Raw genomic sequence first — 21,844 nt, forward strand, 5'->3', positions numbered from 1 at the left:
GAACTTCGCAAATTGCAAGAAATATAGTATTATTGTTTTTTCCTCTTTAATCAAATCTCATCCCTTTCCCATTAATGGTAAATACAAAACTACAATTCAGTTGACCACACAAATTAAAGAAGTTTAAAGAGAAAGCCAGCCACGTGGCGATATTTCTGACCGGCAAATGTCTCCGACAACTTCGGCGACTTAAATGGTGCAAAATCGACGAACACCAAAGAAACTACATTGACGAAACAAAACAAAAACAAAACACAAGAAGAAGAAGAAGAAGAACACAAAAACAAAACATAAAAAAAAAAGAAACAGAGGAGAAAAAAGGAAACGACGAGGAAACGTAAACAAATAAAACAACCCTCGTTCTTCCCTTTTCTCTCTTCAAGTCTTTGTCTTTTCTTTTCTTTTCTTTAATTTCCTTTAAATACTAATTAATCGTAGTAATAAAATGGGTTCGAGTAAACTTAAACGAGCCATAGGAGCCGTTAAGGACCAAACCAGCGTCGGTCTTGCCAAAGTCAACGGTCGAAGCGCTTCTTTATCAGAACTTGACGTTGCCATCGTCAAAGCGACTCGTCACGAAGAGTTCCCTGCTGAGGAGAAATACATCAGAGAGATCCTTAGCCTTACTTCTTACTCACGCAATTACATCAACGCTTGCGTTAACACGCTTTCCAGACGCCTTAACAAACCAAATGCTGGACCGTTGCTCTCAAAACCTTGATTTTGATCCAACGCCTCTTAGGAGAAGGAGATCCAGCCTACGAGCAAGAGATCTTCTTCGCCACTCGCCGTGGTACCAGGCTTCTCAACATGTCTGATTTCAGGGATGTTTCTAGGTCTAATTCTTGGGATTACTCTGCTTTCGTCAGGACTTACGCCTTGTACCTTGACGAAAGGCTTGATTTCAGGTACGAGTGCTCGAGATCCGGGTTTCAATTAGGGTTTCAAGTTGAATATGTATTTTAAAAAGGTATTTGTGATGCCGTTTTGGTTTAACCAAATTAAGATTTTATTTATTTTTGATTTTTGAGGATGCAAGCGAGACACGGGAAGCGTGGAGTTTACTGCATTGGAGGAGAAACCGATGGAGATGAGAAAGATCAAGCCGCGCCTGATCTCTCCACAGCTATCGTGGTCAGGTCACAACCTATCGCCGAGATGAAAACAGAGCAGATTTTCATCAGAATTCAACATTTGCAGCAACTTCTTGACCGTTTCTTGGCTTGTCGTCCAACAGGTATATATACTACTTGCGTCTCACGGTTCCTCTATTTCTCTGTTTATTTCCTTGGGTATAAAGTTATGTGTGAAAAAAATACATTTTTGGATAGGTAATGCGAGGAACAACAGAGTTGTAATTGTGGCTCTGTATCCAATAGTGAAGGAGAGTTTTCAGATATATTACGATGTAACAGAGATAATGGGGATTTTAATCGACCGATTCATGGAGTTAGATATTTCTGATTCCATCAAGGTCTATGACATTTTCTGCCGGGTTTCGAAACAGTTCGAAGAGCTCGATCAGTTCTACTCTTGGTGCAAGAACATGGGGATCGCACGTTCTTCTGAGTATCCAGAGGTAGAGAAGATCACACAGAAGAAGCTTGAACTCATGGATGAGTTTATAAGAGACAAATCTGCTTTAGAACAGACCAAGAACACAAAATCTACTAAATCTGAGGCTGATGAAGAAGATGATGATGCTAGAAAAGAGGAAGTTAATGAAGAGCAAGAAGATATGAATGCAATCAAGGCCTTACCTGAACCTCCACCAAAAGAAGAAGAAGAGGAAAAACCCGAGGAAGAAGCCAAGGAAGAAGTGGTAATAGAGAAGAAAGAAGAAGAGACGATGGGTGATTTGCTGGATCTTGGGAATACAAACGGCGGTGGAGCAGCAGAAGCTGGAGATAGCTTGGCATTGGCTTTATTTGACGGGCCATACGCGACTGGTTCAGGTTCAGATTCTGGTCCAGGATGGGAAGCGTTTAAGGATGATTCGGCGGATTGGGAAACAGCTTTGGTGCAAACAGCTACAAACTTGTCCGCACAAAAGTCGGAACTCGGAGGAGGCTTTGATATGCTGTTGCTTAACGGAATGTATCAGCATGGCGCTGTAAACACAGCCGTGAAAACATCTACGGCTTATGGAGCCAGTGGAAGCGCAAGCAGTATGGCATTTGGATCTGCAGGAAGACCAGCAGGTCTTAAAGAAACCCTACTTTTCTCTGTTTTTAGTTTCTTAGAACTTTGTTCTGTTTTCGTTTGCCTTATGATGATTTGACTTGAATTTTCTATCGGTTACAGCAACTATGCTAGCACTTCCAGCACCCGCAACGGCAAATGGAAACAGCGCAAACAATAACAGTCCGGTTCCCATGGATCCATTTGCAGCGTCATTGGAGGTTGCGCCACCACCATACGTGCAAATGAATGATATGGAGAAGAAACAGAGGATGTTGATGGAAGAACAGATGATGTGGGACCAATACTCTAGAGATGGAAGACAAGGACACATGAATATAAGGCAAAACCAAAACCAAAACCAACCTTACTCTTACACACCTCAATATTGATTGTGAGCCGTAGATGGAGCTCTTCCTTAAGTTGTGTCAGCTTTTTGTTTTGTCTACCAATCCGTTTGGTCTCATAGATCTACAAATGGCGTTGATCTTTTTGCAAATACATTAATTTACTATGGCTTCTGTAATTGTAATATCTGGTTTAACTTTAAAAGAAAAACCTTAAATATGTTTTGACATGATTATATCTAATCTCTAGAACAAGCTCTAATGCTTCACACCATAGCTTTTGTTTGATTTGCCTGCGAAAACAGATAATCATTATTAATAAAGATTCTCAAATATCTTGTTTAAGAAGTTATCTTGTCAATCACAAAAGGTTTCAATTCTTACAGAATTCAAAGCATGGTTGTTTCATAACAGGATCATCTTCGATCTCCGGAGGCTCCCGGCCAAACATCATCTTACAGCTAAGATCATTAAAATCTGCAAAACTCAATACAAATGTTAATTAGTGTTGTCACATTTGTCTCTTTTTGAAAAAATTAAAAATGATTACTTGTGTCTCAAGTCAAATCGTTGACTTCTTAGAAAGAATGATCACACATCATTAAGGGTCTACTTGTAGTTAATGGTGTCCTTAGTGGTGACTCAATGGGACCCTTAAAGATCACATTAAGCCTCCACAAGTTGAGAAGTGCAGGCTAATATTTTCACAATATATAATTAAGTTTGAGATTCAACTGTTTTATTTATGCCTTAATCTTCCTATTTCAGTGATTGCTATTATAAACTAGAAGAGAAATAGATTCAGCGTAGTACCTGGCTCCATGTAGACAGGCATTCCAAGTGAATTTTTCATGAAGATTTGGGATGGAATTTTACAAATATGAGTGCACATACCAACACAATTTGACTGCTCAAGAAACCTACAAAATAAACAACATTCAAGGACATGCATGATATGAGTGATTGATCTCAACAAGTGAAATTATTGTTTAATTTGTAGTTTCTGTAATGTAATGATTGTTTATGAAAGAATGATTTTGATATTTGTCTGAAGTTTAATGATCAGATGGGGGACCAAATAGAGAGAGATTATAGTTAACCTGCACTTCTCTATGAACACAACACTCTTCTCTTTTCTTCCATTAACCTCAGTCTCCCTCACCTTGGCAATGAAGTTCTCGAATTAAAACTCATGAAAATTTTATATTAATTTCAACTCAAAAACAAGTATCGTACCTCTGAAGGTCCAACAAGCCAAGCGAAAGATATTGTGGTGAATAGCGCAAAGAGCTCCCTTGAGAGTTTTGAAGGTGGGAAAAGCACTTTGATCTGTAAATTTCAACCAGATAAGTTGGTGTGATTGTAATATGTTCATAGTTTGCTGCAACTTGATCTAATTAAATCCATTAGAAAACTTACCAAGGAGCTTATCTCTGCTGGTAATGCTCTGTCCAAAGAGCTAAGAACAAGCTCATGTTGTTGCTTGGTGTCAAAGTTACGCGCAACCCTAGTGGCCGTATCTACTAACCTATCGTAATCGGTACTCTTGGTGCTACTACTACTCATCCCTAAAGAAAAATTTCTCAGATTTCTTCCTCAATAAGTATATATGAAGTAAATAAGCATAGGTTCAAAGAATATAGACGTGGGATACGAACCTGCTGCGTCTTGAAGATTCTTTGAGAGATAGTTAATTGCAAGTTTCGAGAAGAAGCTGTCCTCAATATTACTCGCATTCTTCGTATTCGACATCTCCGTTACTGCTGTCTCTTTTGTAGCCTTGAGTTCGCCGGAGTAGATGGGCTTTGAACAGAGAGTTGGGGAAACGCTTGAGCGTCTGTCTAAGCCACTTCGAGTGCGAGTATCGTTGAACCGTGCTGTGAAAGTGAGAATCTTGGTATGAGAGAGTGATAGCTTAGTGTTCATCATTTGGTCTTGTTGTAAAAGAAGAGTTATGGGCAGAGAAACTTGTTGCAGGTTCTTTTTTTTTTTCTAAGGCCAAGAATTGACGTCTCCAAAGTATATATATGGTCTTGAATGACTGTGCATCTTTTTTTCTTTTTTTTTTTGTCTTTATCTTTTATCTTTAATAGAAGAATTTCTTTCTCTTTTTATTTAAAAGAGTCCTTTCAGAGAAAGAGTAAAAAGAGAAAACAATGAAATATATTAAGAAAATACTCTGTTTTTAAAAAAAAATTAAACCTCGAATGGTAACATAAATTTTCTACTTTTTTTAATGCTTTCTTTGGCATTTTGTCTTTTTTTTTTCTTTTCAATTTATGACTTATAGATCTTTTCAAAAGGCTGATAGAGTGATGGTAAAAAGTGATTAAAACGGTATATTATCTTCTTTTTTTCGTGAAACAAATATATCGTCATTTATATTAATTTGAATTAGGTATATAGAAATCATTATTATTTACAGAAACATGAATATCATATTGATATAAAAAAAATATTTGTAAAAGTCTACTGTGATAAATTAACATGGAGAATAATGAAGAATTTTAGTGATGAATTATTATATTTTAAGAATTATATTTGATATTTTGCTATTTATTTATCGAAAAAAATCTTATTCAAAGCAGCTGACAACAAATAAATCCCGTTAAAAATGTACCATAAAGAGTCTTTTTTCTTTTCTTCTTTGTGGTATGTTGTCTTTTATTTCTTGTTGATCTACCAAAGAGATCAAGGTTTTAGATACAAAATATTAAATCTAAGAGACCTTCTCGCTCTCTCTCCCTCACTTAAGAACCAAAAAAGAAAAACTTTCCATTGACATCGATGCAAAACATGAAGAATACAAAAGGTTACAAAATATTAAAACAATGCAAGGATTGCATCTGAGAAAATACAGATACAGATACAGATACAGATGGGGCTGTAAATACTAATATGCCCAGCTTCTGCTATTTTCAATGAGTTTTCAAAAAGAAACAATTTAACGTAAGAAAACAAAAAACAAAAAACGGCCGCAAAAAATACCATACTGTACACAGTACACACACTCCCCTGTAAAGCTTGTAATCTTCCCATCTATTTACACAAATTCTCAAACCAAACCTTCTCTCCCTCTCCTTCTCAAACTTGAAAACTCACCAGCAAAACAGAGTTGAGAGTGGCTCGCTATGCTCTCTTTCTCCTAACCTGCAAGCCAGTGATGTATAAGAGACGCACCACCAGAGCCAACCCTTTGTTCAGACTTTGGTCTTGCTTTCTCTTATGTGGTTTAAGTTCCCTGGCCAGCTCTTTCAGTTCTAGCCAAAGAACCAAAAGGGGAATGACTGGTCTCTGCTTTAGATTCTAAACCTATGAAGCCTGTTTCAATGAAGCTTGTTTCAATGAAGCCTGTTTCAGTGAAGCCTGTTTCAATGAAGCTCTTAATGTCTCATCTGGTAATGTCCATGAAAGCAACTGTCCTGCTGAATCTCCGCTCAGTAGCTGCTTCAGGTCGCTCGTGAGATAGAGAGCGGTGACAGGTTGCTTATGGAATTTCAACACCTTGTGTAGAATCAACTTGTACTCTGGCACTTGATCACCCAAATTCAGACCTCCTGTTCTGTTGCTACTACTTGTTTTGCTCTCGGCACTCAGCGGATCAGTACAATGTATCATCCGCCATACTTTAACTGCTCCGCTCTGATGACCAGTTACATACCAGCTTGTTTCAAGCCAGTCGGAAGATGTTGAGCCTGTTACTGATAATACCGAATCAGATGGTAACTGTGAGGTGTTAGCCACAGCAAGGCAATCACCGTTGATGCTCCAAACCGCAAGGACAGTTCCAGCCGCGGTTGCAATTTCCCCAGTAAGGTCGTTTATGTAGATTGCTGAAATGGGAACTGGGAAGTCAGGAAGCTGCCTCACAAAACTCAATGAACTGAGATCCCATATGATGACTGTACAGTCATCTGACCCGCTTGCAATCATCATGTACGGTTGGCTTACACGTAGACATGTAATTTTAGCTGTGTGGGCACATAGGGCTTTCTCCAATCGTAAACGCCGGGAACCACGGGGACCATCCTTGCTTACTCTCCACACGCACACTAAACCATCCTCTGCTCCAGTGACCACAATGCGCCCATCGTGACTAACACCAGCACACTGGATCTGGTTGCTTTCATGGAGATTTTCATGGGTTGATAGCAGTTTGTCCTGGTCATAGCTCATAAATCTCAAACTCCTGTCTGGGAATCCCCATGTTATGTATTTTGTATATCCCCTAGGTTTCAAGAAACAGTTGGCACCGGCAACGAGAACCTTGTCGTGGAAAGTAATGATCTGGCTTATAGAAGATGAGCATTTACGTGTTTCGTGAGGAACTAGATGCATCGAGTGTTTCAGAGGGTGGAGAGGAATTTTCCTGTCTGTTCTTCTTTTGACATGAGCTTTCGGGAATAGTTGCTTCGGAGTTTGCCCAAAATGATTAATCTGCGCTAGTATGGAAGCTTTCATTGCAGGGTCGGTAACTGCATCAATATCAACATTTCCCTCGTATGTGTAATGATAGAAAACATTCACAGCTTCTTCTGCAGCCTGAGAATAAATATTTCAGAACAGGTAAAAGAAAGTGAATAACAACAACAATTTGATTTCTGCATTCTACTTGACTAGCAGCAAAAGGAAAATATTGTGTAATGTACCTTTCCTCTCTGTTTGTACCCAAAGATGAGATCTATCCAATGATGCAAATTCTCTGAGACATAATCTGACTCCAACGCTTCTCTGTGTTTGAGGATGAACTCACGTACACTACCTCTAGCCCATGGAGGTAAAAAGACATCACCAACCTGAAATTATGCAGGAAATATAAGTATATAAACTCAACATGAAAGGAGCAATCAAACACAATGGAAAGACCTTGAACTGACACAAACCTTCTCTCCTGATTGTTTTTCACCCAAATCAAGGCTGAATCTATTTTCCAAAAACTCAGGCATGTAGAAGAATTCAGGAATTAGTTCTTTAACGTCTGAAGTATTTCCCTTTCCTGCTGCACTTAGCCAAGTATCTTTAATACTATTAAAGAGTCTATCAGCATGATCAAACTGACCGCCCTGCAGCTTCTGATTTTCAGCACTGAATGGCGGGAGGCGAATAAGGTAAAACAGAACAATTCCCGCACTTGAATAGTGAGAACCATAATGAAATTTTGGAACCTCGGGATCATCCCAGCTCTCATATCTGCAATCAAGCAGAAGAAAAAGAATGCATAATAAGCAAAGATTAGATACAACTATGCTATCATAAAACCATAGCTAGTTAACAAGAAATTATTGACGTATGGCAAAGAAAACAAGGGAAACATGCACTATACAAAGGTTGAATGCACATCACAAACCGTTTTCTAAATTCGTCTTCTCCTTCAGGTGTCTGGCAACCCATTGGTTTGTGAAGCTTGCGGAATGTTTTTGGATCTGACAAATCAAGGCTCTCGCTATCATAATCTGCTAGAACCCATGGAAATACAGGATACTGTGTTAGATCACTGTATCCACGTCCTGCTAAGGTATTGAGATGCATTAGGTATTGGAAATTGCTGATTTCTCCATTTTGCCATCTTTTCGAGAAAGACTTCGCCATTAATTTGAAAAGGCGGCTTCCCTCGTTACTTTCCTGTTTAGCTGATCCTGAAATGGTTGTGTCGAGCCTAGGAAAAAATAAAAAATAATAAATTACACTTCTGCAGATCAATGAAGACAGAAATTCTCATCTATAATAACTAACTAGCCACATGAGTACTACGGTCAAGAAACTGAAGACAATCCAAGGATGCTAGCAAACTAACTAACAAAGAATAGAAGCCTTAACCATTAGTCAAACTAAGCTTTGGAAAAGAGACCCACCCATGCTAACTCATGCAAGTAAATTGACAATTTTATTCATTTTACTAGACAAATATAAACAGCTATAACAAGTAAAAAAAGAAACAAAAGCATTATGTTCAATCCAGTGGAGAGGAAAAAAGAAACAAGATGAAAAGAACGATGATACCGTACATGCTGTTCCTTGGAAGATTCATGGCAACCAGATTTTTAAAAACTTCTTCCCTCTCTTTCTTGTGGAACACGAGGAGATCATTACATCCATCCATGCTAAATATCTCAATAGCAACCGGACGGAGCTGGTAATCACGTTTCAAAATTTCATGAACATTATTAAGCTTCCACATACGCCAAGGATGCGGCAAGTTACCAGTCATGCACATTTTTTCTTTTCCCCAAGCACCACCACCATATGCCCATGCTCTTCCCCCAACTGCTCCTGTTTTCACTGTTGTAGTCCATGATGTGCTAGACTTGGAATGGAAATCCGAGCTTCCAGAGACGTCTTTTTTCACACCCAATGCTTGATCAATAACGGATAACTCATCTTCGCATTCCTTCTCACAAATACACCCATCTTCGTCAATATAAAAGTTTTCTATCACATAGAGACAGAATTCCCCTATTAAGAAGATTCCATCATGCTTGTCGAGATCAACAACTCTCTCACAATTGTATCTGAACCTAATCTTTTCAAGATGCTCCAGATATGGTCTAATCAAATACTCACCATCATCGTTCAGTTCCTTCTCAGATTTTTCCTCTGGGCCATTAGTTTCATCCATTTTAGCAGAAGATGACTGTCTTGGAGAGCCATTGTCAGATTTCACATGTGTGTTGTCTGTTACGGGCACAGAAGCTGTACTAGATTTTCCACCAAAATCAAGAGCAGAATGAAGACTTGCTTCGTTTGTACTGCTAGCTCTATCATCATTCCATCCATTTCTGGCGGAAGAGACATCTTTAAAATCATCAGACTCTTTCAAAAATGACTCATCATAAAGTTCACTGAGCAGGAAAGCTGGTTCGGAATCTGTGTCAGAAATAACTGGACCATCTTCATTTTTGGCTTTGGGAAGCTCAATTTCCCCAAGTTCCAACTTTCCGTCAAGAACATTCTGGATGCTATCAATCTTTAGCTTACATCGTTCAAGCTTTTTGCGCATTCTGTATGGACCTTCAATAGGACAGAGCTGCCATTCGGGATCTTCAGCCCCTTTGGATTTGCGCATTGGGAATATCCCACGCTCATGGACAAGCTGCTGGAGATGAGTTTGCCACTCACTCTCAGCATGAAGTATCCAACCATATTTGTTTTGCCGAACTACTCTAAGCTCAGTAGACATGGCATCACGCAATACTTCTAGCGCATATCTCCGTTCATTCAACTGTTCCCAATGTTTTAGGTCTAACTTCGACATATCTCGTGATTTTCTTCCCATCTCTCTCTTCCGACGACCTTCCATGCCCTTTATCCTGACACCGGGAAATTTTGCCGAGCCAGCTATGTACTGTACCCACATAATTGCAGCACACTGCTCCAGTACTTTGTTAATAATCTTATCGGAGCTTTCAAGCCACTTAAAGAATTCAGGTAGATTTCCAGTCAACAACTTATCAAATCCTCCATGTAGAACATCAAAATTTTGTCCTTGGTTTGGTTTAGTGACAAGCAAATCCTCAAGAGCAGATCTTCGGTGTACTAGCAAGTATTTGACAATATCAAGTGACATATTTTGCACACTCTTTCTCTGGTCAATGAGCAGGGAGATTAAATTCACACACAAACAGCAATTCAAATCAGTGTCAAGGTTGCTTGGGCAGAATATGATTCTCCTGTTTGCCACCAACAACTGCAAAACTGTTGAGATGTCAATCCCAGATTCATCAGTAGCTGGATTTGGAGATGGCCTCTTCTTAGATTCAACAAGCAAACCCAGTTGGGATAGTAGGCCCTCCTCTCCGATAGTTATCAAGAACGATGGCAGGAAACAATATAATACCATTCTATTTGTGTTTTTCAAGATTGAGTGCACATAAGCATCAAGTTGCCTCGTTGCTCTTCCAAGGGATAACAGACCTTTCCCTGAAGGAGTGACTTCTTCAACCCTACCATCTTTGTTAGCTAATTGGAGCATCGATAGCAAGAACTCTAGAGCCCTAAGAACACCAGTGGGTTGAGAAAATGCACCCATATAAACACGATCCACTATCATCCAGCAAAATGCATCCAAATTCGCAGACCATTTGGCCTTGTCCAGTTTTTTCTCGTCCTCTTCATCATCACGCAAGAGACGCCTTTCAAGATAGTTCATGACCCTGCTAAGGCATAAGCCTTGAAAGACCAGCACACTTTCAGGATCAACATAGAAAGGAACCATTTCCAATACGCTTTCCAGAATAGGGACTGCTTTAATCTGTTCAGTCACTAAGTCAGCCAGTGCCTCTGCCATAAAATCTAACACGGCACTCGCTCCAGCAGAACAAGGCCCGCCACCATACCCTGTTTCATCTGTTTCAAGGAGAAGTTTTGGACTAACTGTGAAGAATGCATTGGCAGCTGAAGATCCTTGGGTGCCTGGCTTTCGCTCTGAAGATGCATCAACTTCATTTACAGAGACATACGATTCAAGAGAAGGCGAACCAAAGGTAGAACTTTTAGATTCGTTATAGTTAGAGCCTAGCCAGGATGCAAGTGCAACAACCGGTGATGGTGATGGAGTGAATGAGACTTTAAGACTTGACTTTTCAGATAAAAGGGGAGACTCGATCATAGGGAAAGATGCAGAGCTCTGAGAATCTGTTGCCTGAACTTGACTTGGATTACCTTTAAAATCTTGAAAGTCCCTTTCACTGGAAGCTGATAGAGGGCCGACATGACTATCATCTTGTTTTTTAACATCTTCAACACCTTGAAATAATTTACTTGAGTCCTGTGGTGGTGGTGTAAAAATGTTCTCCATCTTATCATTAACCACATAATTTGCAGGTAAAGACATGTCTTCTGAACTAAGACTGACCTGCCCTTGAGGGAAGCTTCCAGCACTGATGGAGGTTTTAGTAGACTGATCCTGGTCATGTGGCAAGCTAGAAAGAGTTCCTTGTGAGCCGCTATCGTCGCCATCATTTATATGCTTCTCTTCTGCCTTCACAGAGAGCTGTTTCGCCATCTTCACAGCATAACCAGCCCTACATCACAAAATAGCCTTTAGGCACAGGTTATGCAAATAAACATCTTGATGGTCACAATAAATCCAAAATGAAAATACCCTCCGACATTGAGCACGTCAAGATAAATAAAACAAAATACTGTTCACATATATTCTATTCAACGAAGATAAAATCTATGCAGAAAAATCCCAAAACCTAAGAATATCATCAATATTTGGTAGGAGGTTAAAAAAAAATTTCGGTAGGTCTGTAATACCAACCTGACACAGGAAAAGTAAAGATCGGCACAATTTTCAACAAATTCTGCACGTCTGCAAACAGCAGAAAATTGAGGGCACATCTTTGCAAGGTCAACCATGAAACGGAGAACAGACGTCGCAGCAGCAGGAGCTGATGCTTCGCCGCCCATCAAACGTGCTGCGTACGTTTTGTGCATTAAAGCTTCCCCTTGAAGCTCCCCAGTCATCTCTGCCCCCTCTATAAGCTCTGCCACAAGACTAGCACTCACCTGAGAAAGATTTCCAGACTGGTGGGCGAGCATGGATTGCATGATCAACCTATCATAAGTAGATTTAGCCATTGCCACCACCGAATCCAACAGATCTATAAACTTTAACTCCACATGGCTTCCATCATTTGGCACTAGAGCATGAAAGTCTAACATTCGAACCTCCGGTAGTCTTGGATAAACAGGTTTCCCAAAGATCAAGCAGAACAATATGTAATATATGTCTGGGGAATCATAAAAGTTTTGAAGTACCCGCATCAGCCCCTGATAACCTCCACTTGTTCGAAATTTAAGGGAAAAGTTCGGAGAAGAAGCAAGACAGACACCGAGAAGGGTCATGATCCACCTCATACTAGTAGGGTGCACAGCTTCATCGAGGAAGTATGTTATTAATTTTGACGAGACTATCTTATGCCACAGCTCTAGAAGTTCCTCTGCTTTAATGGTTACCTGGAGATCAATGAGCATTTCCAAAAGCATGTTTCTCACAATTACATGCTTTCCCATTGATTCGCGCAATAATGAGCTTCGTGACTTCACTTCAGGGGGATTAAATGTCATAATCACAAACCTAACCACATTTTCAAGTTCAGAAGTCAGGAATCCATCTTCTAAGATGCATCCAAGAAGAACAACTAACTTCTCTAGGACCGGAACTTCCACATCACCTCTCTGAAGTGTCACTAACAAATGTTCTACCAGATTGATTCTGCGCAGAATCGTAAGATTGTGATTCCTGTACCAATGCATTGAAACCAAATTTTCCAGGAAACCAAGTAAAGCAATCTGGATGGAAACAGGGGATGTTACCCAAAGGGTCCAGTCCAGGAGGACATGTTCAACCATATCGGCGTTGGATAAGACAATGCAGTTTGAAGTTTCAACAGGCATATCTGTTTCTAGCTCAGAGAGATGGCTAAATGAATCCTTGGGAACAGAAAAGTCATCCATATCCCCATGAGACCCAACTGAGGAACTATCGTACCGGAATCTCGAAAGACCAAGATCCTCGTAGCTGTTCTCGAATATAGTCTCTGTAGGTGGCATACTAATATTACTCTGTCCACCCTCCAACTTTTTTGGCTCTGAAAACAAAGCTTCGCATGCAGCAATTTGAAAAAAGATCTCCAAAGACTGCATATCAAACAGAGTCATTTTGGGACGCAAAAACAGAGCTAGTAAATGATATCCCCTGATGATTTGCATATCTTTCACATTCTGAGGGTTTTGATGAAGCGCACAGGAAAGCAATGAAAGAGCCATATGTAGCATATCTCTAGATTCGGCAGCCTCAACAAGCGCTAGAACAACAGTCATTCCTCCCACAGGGCGGATAGTATCACCGATCACACTTTGTCTGCAGATAGATACATTTCCCATCAGACGCCCAAAACGTGGTATTCCTGAACCATTTGAAAAACAAGAATGAATCAAATTATGAAATCCATTCAGATGAAAATGTAAAATAGGAACAAGAATGTTAAAACCACTATATACCTCCAATTGGAGAAGCAGCTGCCGACAATGGGTCAACCAGATTGAGGAGAGAAAAATTTCCAGACGCACGGATGAACTCCGAGCATGTTCCATCAAATGCAAAAATCAGTTTTTTGCCAGGTAACTGAAAGGCAAGATTTCCTAATCTCTCAAGATCCCAGACAATTCCACTGCCATCTGCCTTAGAGTCTCCTTGTCTATTGCTTCCATCAAACTTTTGTCCATTCGATGATGAGGTCATGTCAGTGTCTAATGAGTCCAGGATAGCCATGCTGCCCCCACCACAAGCCTGATTAGGCACAAAGCGTAAGAGGTCTGCATCCTGGTAAAGACCTTTGTACCCTCTACCAAGAATGTACATGAAACCAATGCAACCTGATGTGAGCACCTCCTCAAAAAGATAACATGAGCGTGTTTTCCATGTCAGATCACTAACTCTAGCACAAGTAGCTGGAGTTCCAACTGTTACATGCAAAGATTTTCCAACAGGCGAAGGAGAGTACCCCAATTTACCCGTGTGCCTTAGTTTTCCATCAAGATAGACATATGCAACACTAGCCTGGAAGAGTCCAGCAAGAGCATTTGGTTTACTATGAACAACAGCAAGGTGATGCCACCTGCCCTCCTCAATTTCCAATCCAGAAAACGACAAATAATGTGAATTGCTAGTGGCAAGGGTCAGAACACCATCCTCCTGAAAGTAAAGTTCTGCATAGAATGGACTTTCATTGCTTACAGCACCAACAGAAAACATCCGGAAGATGTTTTGTTCGTGTTGCTGTGCACTTGAAATATACGTCTTTGATGAACCGCCAACTTTGGAGGCTTCTGATTCTTTTCCTTGGGTTGTTAAAAAATTACGAAACTGGAACCAACAAACAAATGAATAACCAGCGGCAGGAGGCCAAGATCTTTCTCCCAGTGACACCTGGACAGAAGCATGCCCAGTTTTGCTCATATCCATTTCTACAAAAGGAGCCAGAGATAGATGTTCCAAGGCTGTGTCTTCCATGAGAATTAGCTTTTCCATCATGCCAACTATTGCATGACCTGAATTCATAATCCTCATTTGCAAAACATATCTAAACAGCATTCGGAGTTCAGATGGGGACAATCTACACACACAAAAACGTTTTTTAGAAAAACAAAAACAGTAACGTTGGAAATATAATAATATATATTGAATTTAGAAATAATGCAGGACGTTCTTTACCTGTACGCTCCAAGAATTTCCACAATCTTCAAAGCATAAGAAAGAAATGGAGATGAACCGGCAAGAAAGGGGTAAATGATCTCCAACAAAAGTTCCACGCAACCTATTAATAAGTCATGACAAGATAGAGATGGGTTAAGAGAGAATAAAAGGGAAAAACTAACAGCGATAGGGATCATAAAATTGATTAAAGAATAAACCCCAGAGGAGCAGTGAGGCATGGTTCTTACCAATTGATGTGAGGTTTTCCTGATTGAATGGACTGGCACGTGCAAGACTTTCCAGAAGTTTCAAAAGTTCTAGCTGCATTTTTGGACTAAAAAGCAACAATGAACGGATTAGAACTCTGACAGCACCTGGATTGTAAATCCTCTCCTTGTCAGGATTGAACTGGCCCGATGGGGTTGATACAATAAACGTTGCTTTTTCGCTCTCCGGTATAGTAGCAAGGGCTGTTGACTCTGATGTTAAAAATGGTGGAAGAACCACTTCAAGTGCAAGTTCTAACAATAGCTGTATAACCTGCCTTTCCAACTCAACACACAGCAATCCAGACTCCACCAAAAGTTCATAAAATGTCTGAGACGTTATAACAGCGTGCAGTTTCATCCTATTAACAGCGTTCTCACAGACTGCAGCTGTCATTAGGCGAAATAGATATTTAAACAATTTGATGTAAACAGTCAAATCAGACTCATCCATGTGCTCTCTTTTTCCTTGAAAAGTATGAAGGGTCGTCAATAAAAGAGAGAAACCAGTGGCTTCGCCGAAGACTCTTTGGGCAGAGCCATTAACACCAACAATACGCCATAGAGCACCCATTGTATCACATTTGGCATCATCATGAAGCTTGTATTGATGGCCAGAAATACCAGTGACCATTCCACTTTTCAACAAATCGACAACAGCTCCTAATTCGTCATGATGGACCTGGTTGGAGAGTAAGCAAGAAAAGTAAGAATGTTCCCCAATTACACAAAGTAAATACCTATACTGTTTAATGTAATCTAACACATCTTCTTTGCATTAAAACTGACTTTTGCATAGTTGATTCAAGAAAAAGAAGTTACCTGTTTAGAGTCTTCTGTGATTAGACATGATAAGATCCTCAAAACGCCTGTTCGATGGGCATCAGATATCAAGAAAGGAAGAATAATCGCCACACCGTTGGCCGCACGAAAAGATGTCTGATTAGCCTCAGCTTTCTTTAACAAAGCGATCAAACAATCCCAACCAACAGTAATAGTGTTGTCAACTTCAAATACAGGTAACTTTCCTGACCCAGATTCCATCAACTTTGGTGATGAAATAATGGCATCTTTAGTGTCTAAGTGCATCTTGAAGCTACCTGAGCTAGGCTTCCGATCCGAATGATTAGACACTCCACTAAACTGATCTGGACCCATAAGAAGCTTGTGCTGCTTTAAATCATCCTGTAAGACTTCCAAAACGCCAACTTCACGTAGGACTTTTTTATATTGTTGATCAAAAGATATGAGCTTCACAAAGAAAGAAAGTATGGTGTGCTTCAACTGAGATGTAATTGGCTGTTGCAATAAGCAACAAAGTGACAACAATTCTTGCTCTGGCACACAATTCACCACTGTGACAGCATATTCAAGAATTTTGAGAATTATATCTTGCAGCGAGGAAGGAAAACCAGCCATGTTGAGGACAAGTAATGGAACGGTTCTTAATTCCTGACACAATCTATAGTTTTCCACGTGGCTCGAGAATATCTTAAACATTCTATTCAATACTTCTGCCTGAAGATCCTTATTCTCTGCCTTCAGGAAGATATCTTGCAGCATTTGGACAGCTTCCAGGTCCTTAACTTTACCACTTCCCTGTTCCCATGTCTCGTCATATATGCTGTCAACAGATGAAGTTCGACTTCTGTTATGCCCAGTTGGCTTTGTTTGGGATGACCGTGAGGCCCTCCCTACAGATGGCTCAGCTGGACCAGTCTGAGCCAGGGTGACGAGAACATCAAGCAATCTTGACAACGATGGAGCAAAGTTTTGTGAAGAAATATCAGCATTTTCCCTACTGCTCGTATTTTCTCCATCAGGAACCACTTCAGAGCCATCTGAACCACTATCTTGATTAATAGATGAACGACTAGACACAAAAATCGGATTTTTTGGCAAGGAAGATAGAATCAGGGCAAACTGAACAAGAAAGTGGTAACCGTGTGCATTACGTATGTCCTCCCTCAGCCTAACACCACCAGCCTCTACAAAGTCAAATTTGAAAAAGATTAGTAGCCATAATCAGAACAGCTTCCGCTTACATGTTCATATATAAACATGTGACTAATGAATGTTCTACAATCACGTTGCATTTTATTCATACGTACATAACATATATAGAGCTCTGTAGATCATATTTACCAGGTCTGTACGATAGTTCCACACATTCAAGTAACAAATCCACAATGCCCATAGTGTAGGCAGAGTCACCACAATTTGGATCAAAATCTTTGACAGCCATCAAGAGCACCTTAATCTGCACGAGAACGCAAAAAACCTCAATGGCTTGTTGCACTTATCACTTTGCAACACTAAGCTTCTGAAGAAACAAAAATTAGGCATACAACATGTAATTATCATTTGCTTTTATCCTGAAATCAACATAAGTTCCTGCTAACCAAGTTCTTTACCACCAAAAAAAATCTCACATAGTTTCAACATTAGAAAGAAAGAACAACCCCAAGGTCAGCTTATAAGCATGCATGATAATCAATATACTACACTCAAGCAGTCTGCATAGTTCACTGGCATACCAGATGGTGCTTGCGTATGTATCTTGCTGTGCTCCCATTGTCATTGACAAGTAGAAGTCCAAGGATCTGGAAGAGACACGAAAGGGTGTCAAATGAAACTATAAATTTCAGATTATTAAATCCAGTTTCAATTGTCTATCTAGAAAGCCGTTCACAAAAAAAAATCGATTTAGCATGATACTCTAAAACAGATGTGCGAAAAATACCTGCATTGCATGTCTGTGAAGCTGTATGTTGTGGAGGGGAACTAGACCTTCTTTATATTGAGAGAAAACTGTAACGGAGCCATTGGCAACCATATTGAAAAGCGACTCAAGAGAGTCATCTTCGATCAAACTTTGAGCAGCAGAAGGATTGCTTGCTAATGCTTTCATGATATGGACAACACTACCCTCCACCTACAAGAATGAAGGGACACAAAGTATTTATTAAACTGATCAAGGATTTGTGTAGTATAAATTTGGTTGTCAATATCCAGCTCAAAACAATGTCGAAAAACATATATAGTATTATTAAGATTTGGAATGAAACTATTGAAACAGAACCTCAAGTCGTCTAGTATGTAGAACTCTGAATCCAGCATCTTTTTCCGCTGATACCTCTTCCAAATCAGCAGTTATTTTACTTTTACCTAATTCATTATATGCTAGAAGTGCACTGAGAACGTGTATTAGACAAGAGAATATCCCAGAATCCAGTAGTGATTGTTTGTCGATAGGCTGAAAAGAAAACATAAGAGGTTGCGTTAAGGAGGCAACACAATATATAAGGCATAAAACCATAAAAGAGTAAGCATCATGGACGACGAGAAATAGAGCTTTGCAATCTTTGATGGAGTGTGTAAACTGGAAGACAGGTTAAAGTCAAAAAGTACCCCAGATACAAGTACTTCAACAGCTGTTAAGAGGTTTGCACCAGGACTAAATCCCTCCTGTAGGAAGAAATCATGGATTAAAAAATAGAGAAGAGAGGGTGACATGTCAAGATGCACAATATTCAGAAAGAAAAGGCGAACCTTGGTGACATCTGAAAAGAACTTTAATACTTTCTCTACATCCAGTGACCTTGTCTTGCTACCGATCTTCAACTTTTCAATATCTGTCACAAATGCTCTCCCAATGACAAAAGAGAATATATGTGTTTCTACTAACCTGCAATTAAAATTAATCTCTCAATATTGGTGATTATACCATATCTGACCAACAAGAATAGAATATGAGGTACGGAAAAAGACTCGCTAGACAGGGAAAGAACATACAGGTTGAGAAACATATAAAAATTCACATCATGAGAAGACTGGGAGACACTCGGAAACAACAAACCCTACTTCAACGAATATCCAACCAAAAAGGGGAAAAGACTAGAAACAGCTTACATAGTAACTAACTGATCTACATTTGCGTGCCGCTTCACTAATCTACAAAATGTATCCACGGTCAGATTCAAGGAGGCCTCCTTCTCCTGCATGACATATGGACGATTAGCACTGATAAATTGCAGGTCTTCTGTATGCCCATCCAATATAGAAAATACAAGAAGAGATTCTGCAAAAATGACTAACGCGTATACAAGAGTATGAATTATCAAAGTAAGAACCTTTTCAGAGCTTGATGAACGGAACTCTTCCCATAATCTCTTGAAGTCCAGTTCCAACTCATGGTTATCTCTGCTTATTGAGAGGATCAACAATTGTTTTACACCAACAGAGATCAGTCAACAGAGTTAAAGAATCCAATACCAAAATGTAACAGCTGACAGCTTCTCAGACTATATTTGCGTTTCAATTAAACATGTAAAAAAAGTGAGTTAACATGAAAAAAGCAGCAGCCTTTATCAATCAGTCTTCCAAAACATCCTATCACAAATAACTAGCACCACAGATGTTGCAAAAAAGCAATCTAAAAGAGACTTAGTTGATATAGATGATCACTTATAAAGCAACCTAAAAGAGAAACAAACAATGGAACTCTGGTCCCCAAACAAACAGAAAAGCAAAGTCAGGAAACTATAACGAGCAACAATCGGATAAAAACCACAACCTAGTCCTAGATTAAGCAAAACGAGAAGAGAAGAGTGTACCTCGAAGGAGAAGAGTTGAAGACATATTGAGAAGAGGAGGAGGGGTTGTAAGTGGAAGAAGGAGGAGAGGAAGAAGACGGCGGAGTAGTTAGGTCAACGGCGAAGGGGTCGGCGTCAGAGGATTGAGCTAATCCAACCTTCTCCTTGATGTCCTTAAGCAATGTTGCCCATTTCATCGTTGTCCTTTTCGATCCCAGAAACTTTCATCCGACGACCTCACCAGACCAGACCCTGACTCGGTCACGAAAACACGACCCAACCCCAGATCCAAGTCGTCGATCAGAATTAGAACAACAACCCCAAAAAAAAAATGCGATCAACCCAAAACTCTCATCACCGTTCTCACCAGAAGAAAACAAAAAAGCAAAAACAATCCTTAAAATTAGGAGAGTTCGAATTAAAGAAACAAAGAAGAACCCAAACAAACAAACAAAAAAAAAAGACTCTTTTTTTTTTTAAAGATCAAATTGAGCTGATACAATGCATCAAATTAGGGTTTCGTAGCAAGAAGAAAAGATCTAAGATCCAAAATTTTCAAATCGTGAACTTTTTTTTTTAACCCCTAGAGCCCTCCACAAACACTTCAAAAATCCTTTTTTTTTCCTCCACGAGGATGAACAAAAACCAATTTTGACGACACAAAAAAAAAAAACGCGATTTTGATTTTTTTTGGTTCTCTTAATTAAAATTAAAATGAAGAGATTTAATCAAAAATCTCCTTTCTCTTTTTTGTTTTTTGTTTCCTTTTGAGTTCTTTTGAGTTGACGGCGTCTCTCTCCGTCCGCGCCTTGTTTCTCGCTCAAGTCGTCGTCTCACTTTCTCTCTCCAAAACACGATATTGTCCAGTTTTGTTACTTTATTAGCCCTCGTATTTTTGATTTTTTATTATTTTGCACCCATTAATAATATTTCGTTCACTATTTTGACCCCAAAATAGTCTTGCATTGCAACTACCAAACTAAATTTTGTAGACCAAAGAAATGGCGCAGACAAATGTGATACAAGAATTATAAACTACGCACACTTGAACACATTTGACATTTCATTCGTGAAAGTAACAAAGGTTGACTCGTTCTTTTCTATCTTTTTTACATATATAATATAATCCTATGACTATATATCTATATACAAAATTACAAATTGTCAAAATAAAGATGTTTAGGGATACACAATAGGATATTTTTCAAAACAGAGTTAAACAACTCTTGATGGACGACAATTAGTCTGAACTCATCTTTTAAAGTTAACTTTTATCCTTTTATTTTATCCCAAAAGTGTTAATTTTCTTTAAAATATTTTTTATATATGTTTAAGATTTCAAAATCAGGACCATGAATTAATTTATATTGATCAGAAATTATATTTTTATTTTGGTAGTATCAGAGCCTACACAACATAAAATTTTGTAGACTATTTGTCAAAGTAGATTGTGTTTGTTGTTGTTCCCATTGTTTGGTGGGAAATTGTATATAAATATAAGTCTTAAGATTGAAAAAAAATAAAAGACAGAGAGAAAAAAAAAATAGAAAATGAACCTCAAAAATGGGTGTAGATTAAAAAAATATAAAATTATGAGACCTGAATCATAAATAATGAGAAAGAGAAGGACCAATGAGAGGTCAAAGACCAATATAGACTACTAACTCAATCGGAAGTAGAGCCCACGGAACGAGGATGCTACGTGCTCGTATAGGCCTTTCTGAGCGATTGCGAGACGTGATCCCCTCTTTGTAAGATAAATTAAACAAACACTTTGGGACCAAAAAATAATATATACCACTAATTGTTCAATTTCAAAAGAAAAATTAATACAAACCTGAAAAATCAATGTAAGAACATGTAGCCAATACTAAAACAATATATTGAAGACATTTACACATGCTTCATCTTTCATGTCAATGTTACAAGAAAACTAATTAGGGGAAATATATCACTGTTGTTGGTTAGGTCGTGGAGAGCAATGTTTTGAATAGACAACTATCTAACTTGGAAATTTTCAAAATTAAAAAGAGTATTTAATTTGATCTAGTTTAATTTGCTCTATATAAGTGTGTATTTGCAGCTATTATATTATACTAGTTGAAATATAAACGAAACGTAGGATATAACGTATGACATCGAGAGCAAAATGTGGGTTTAGGTATTTAAAAACATAGTGTAAAAGCCACCTATATTATTATTAAACGAACAATAAATACTAGTAGTGGTGTGGTAAATACAGTAGTCATCAAA

General features: G+C 39.0%; 3 protein-coding genes across 4 annotated transcripts; 1 reads left to right on the top strand and 2 right to left on the bottom strand.

Moving 5' to 3' along the window:
- The first annotated feature begins 301 nt into the window (after nt 1-301).
- LOC104754414 (putative clathrin assembly protein At1g03050) lies at nt 302-2,764 on the top strand. Its single transcript, XM_010476607.3, is given in 5 exon segments — nt 302-683; nt 686-908; nt 1,032-1,237; nt 1,332-2,201; nt 2,305-2,764. Coding segments are annotated over 5 exon segments (1,806 nt in total). The 5' UTR covers nt 302-445; the 3' UTR covers nt 2,574-2,764.
- LOC104754413 (beta-carotene isomerase D27, chloroplastic) lies at nt 2,671-4,530 on the bottom strand. Its single transcript, XM_010476606.3, has 7 exons — nt 4,187-4,530; nt 3,948-4,096; nt 3,765-3,857; nt 3,629-3,690; nt 3,342-3,448; nt 2,913-3,005; nt 2,671-2,821 (listed from the first exon to the last, which is right to left on the bottom strand). The coding sequence occupies exons 1-7, from the start codon at nt 4,455-4,457 to the stop codon at nt 2,787-2,789; spliced, it is 810 nt and encodes a 269-aa protein (XP_010474908.2). The 5' UTR covers nt 4,458-4,530; the 3' UTR covers nt 2,671-2,786.
- Nucleotides 4,531-5,283: 753 nt separating this feature from the next.
- Nucleotides 5,284-20,426, bottom strand: LOC104759055 (protein SPIRRIG). Of its 2 annotated transcripts, XM_087495156.1 has the most exons (20): nt 19,613-20,426; nt 19,130-19,199; nt 18,909-18,994; nt 18,549-18,684; nt 18,408-18,464; nt 18,079-18,252; nt 17,740-17,931; nt 17,534-17,599; nt 17,142-17,256; nt 15,819-16,984; nt 14,979-15,678; nt 14,749-14,851; nt 13,536-14,650; nt 11,791-13,441; nt 11,380-11,548; nt 8,534-11,292; nt 7,876-8,184; nt 7,412-7,718; nt 7,178-7,324; nt 5,284-7,070 (listed from the first exon to the last, which is right to left on the bottom strand). In XM_087495156.1, exons 1-20 carry the CDS (start codon nt 19,786-19,788, stop codon nt 5,841-5,843), a joined length of 10,728 nt encoding a protein of 3,575 aa, XP_087351282.1. In that variant the 5' UTR covers nt 19,789-20,426; the 3' UTR covers nt 5,284-5,840. The 2 variants fall into 2 exon arrangements, with proteins under 2 accessions (XP_087351282.1, XP_087351281.1); XM_087495155.1 differs by having other exon boundaries at nt 8,534-11,548.
- Between the last annotated feature and the right edge of the window lie 1,418 nt (nt 20,427-21,844).

Source organism: Camelina sativa, chromosome 17 (assembly GCF_030686135.1).
Source record: "Camelina sativa cultivar CO46 ecotype springtype chromosome 17, ASM3068613v1".
Taxonomy (NCBI): Eukaryota; Viridiplantae; Streptophyta; class Magnoliopsida; order Brassicales; family Brassicaceae; genus Camelina; species Camelina sativa.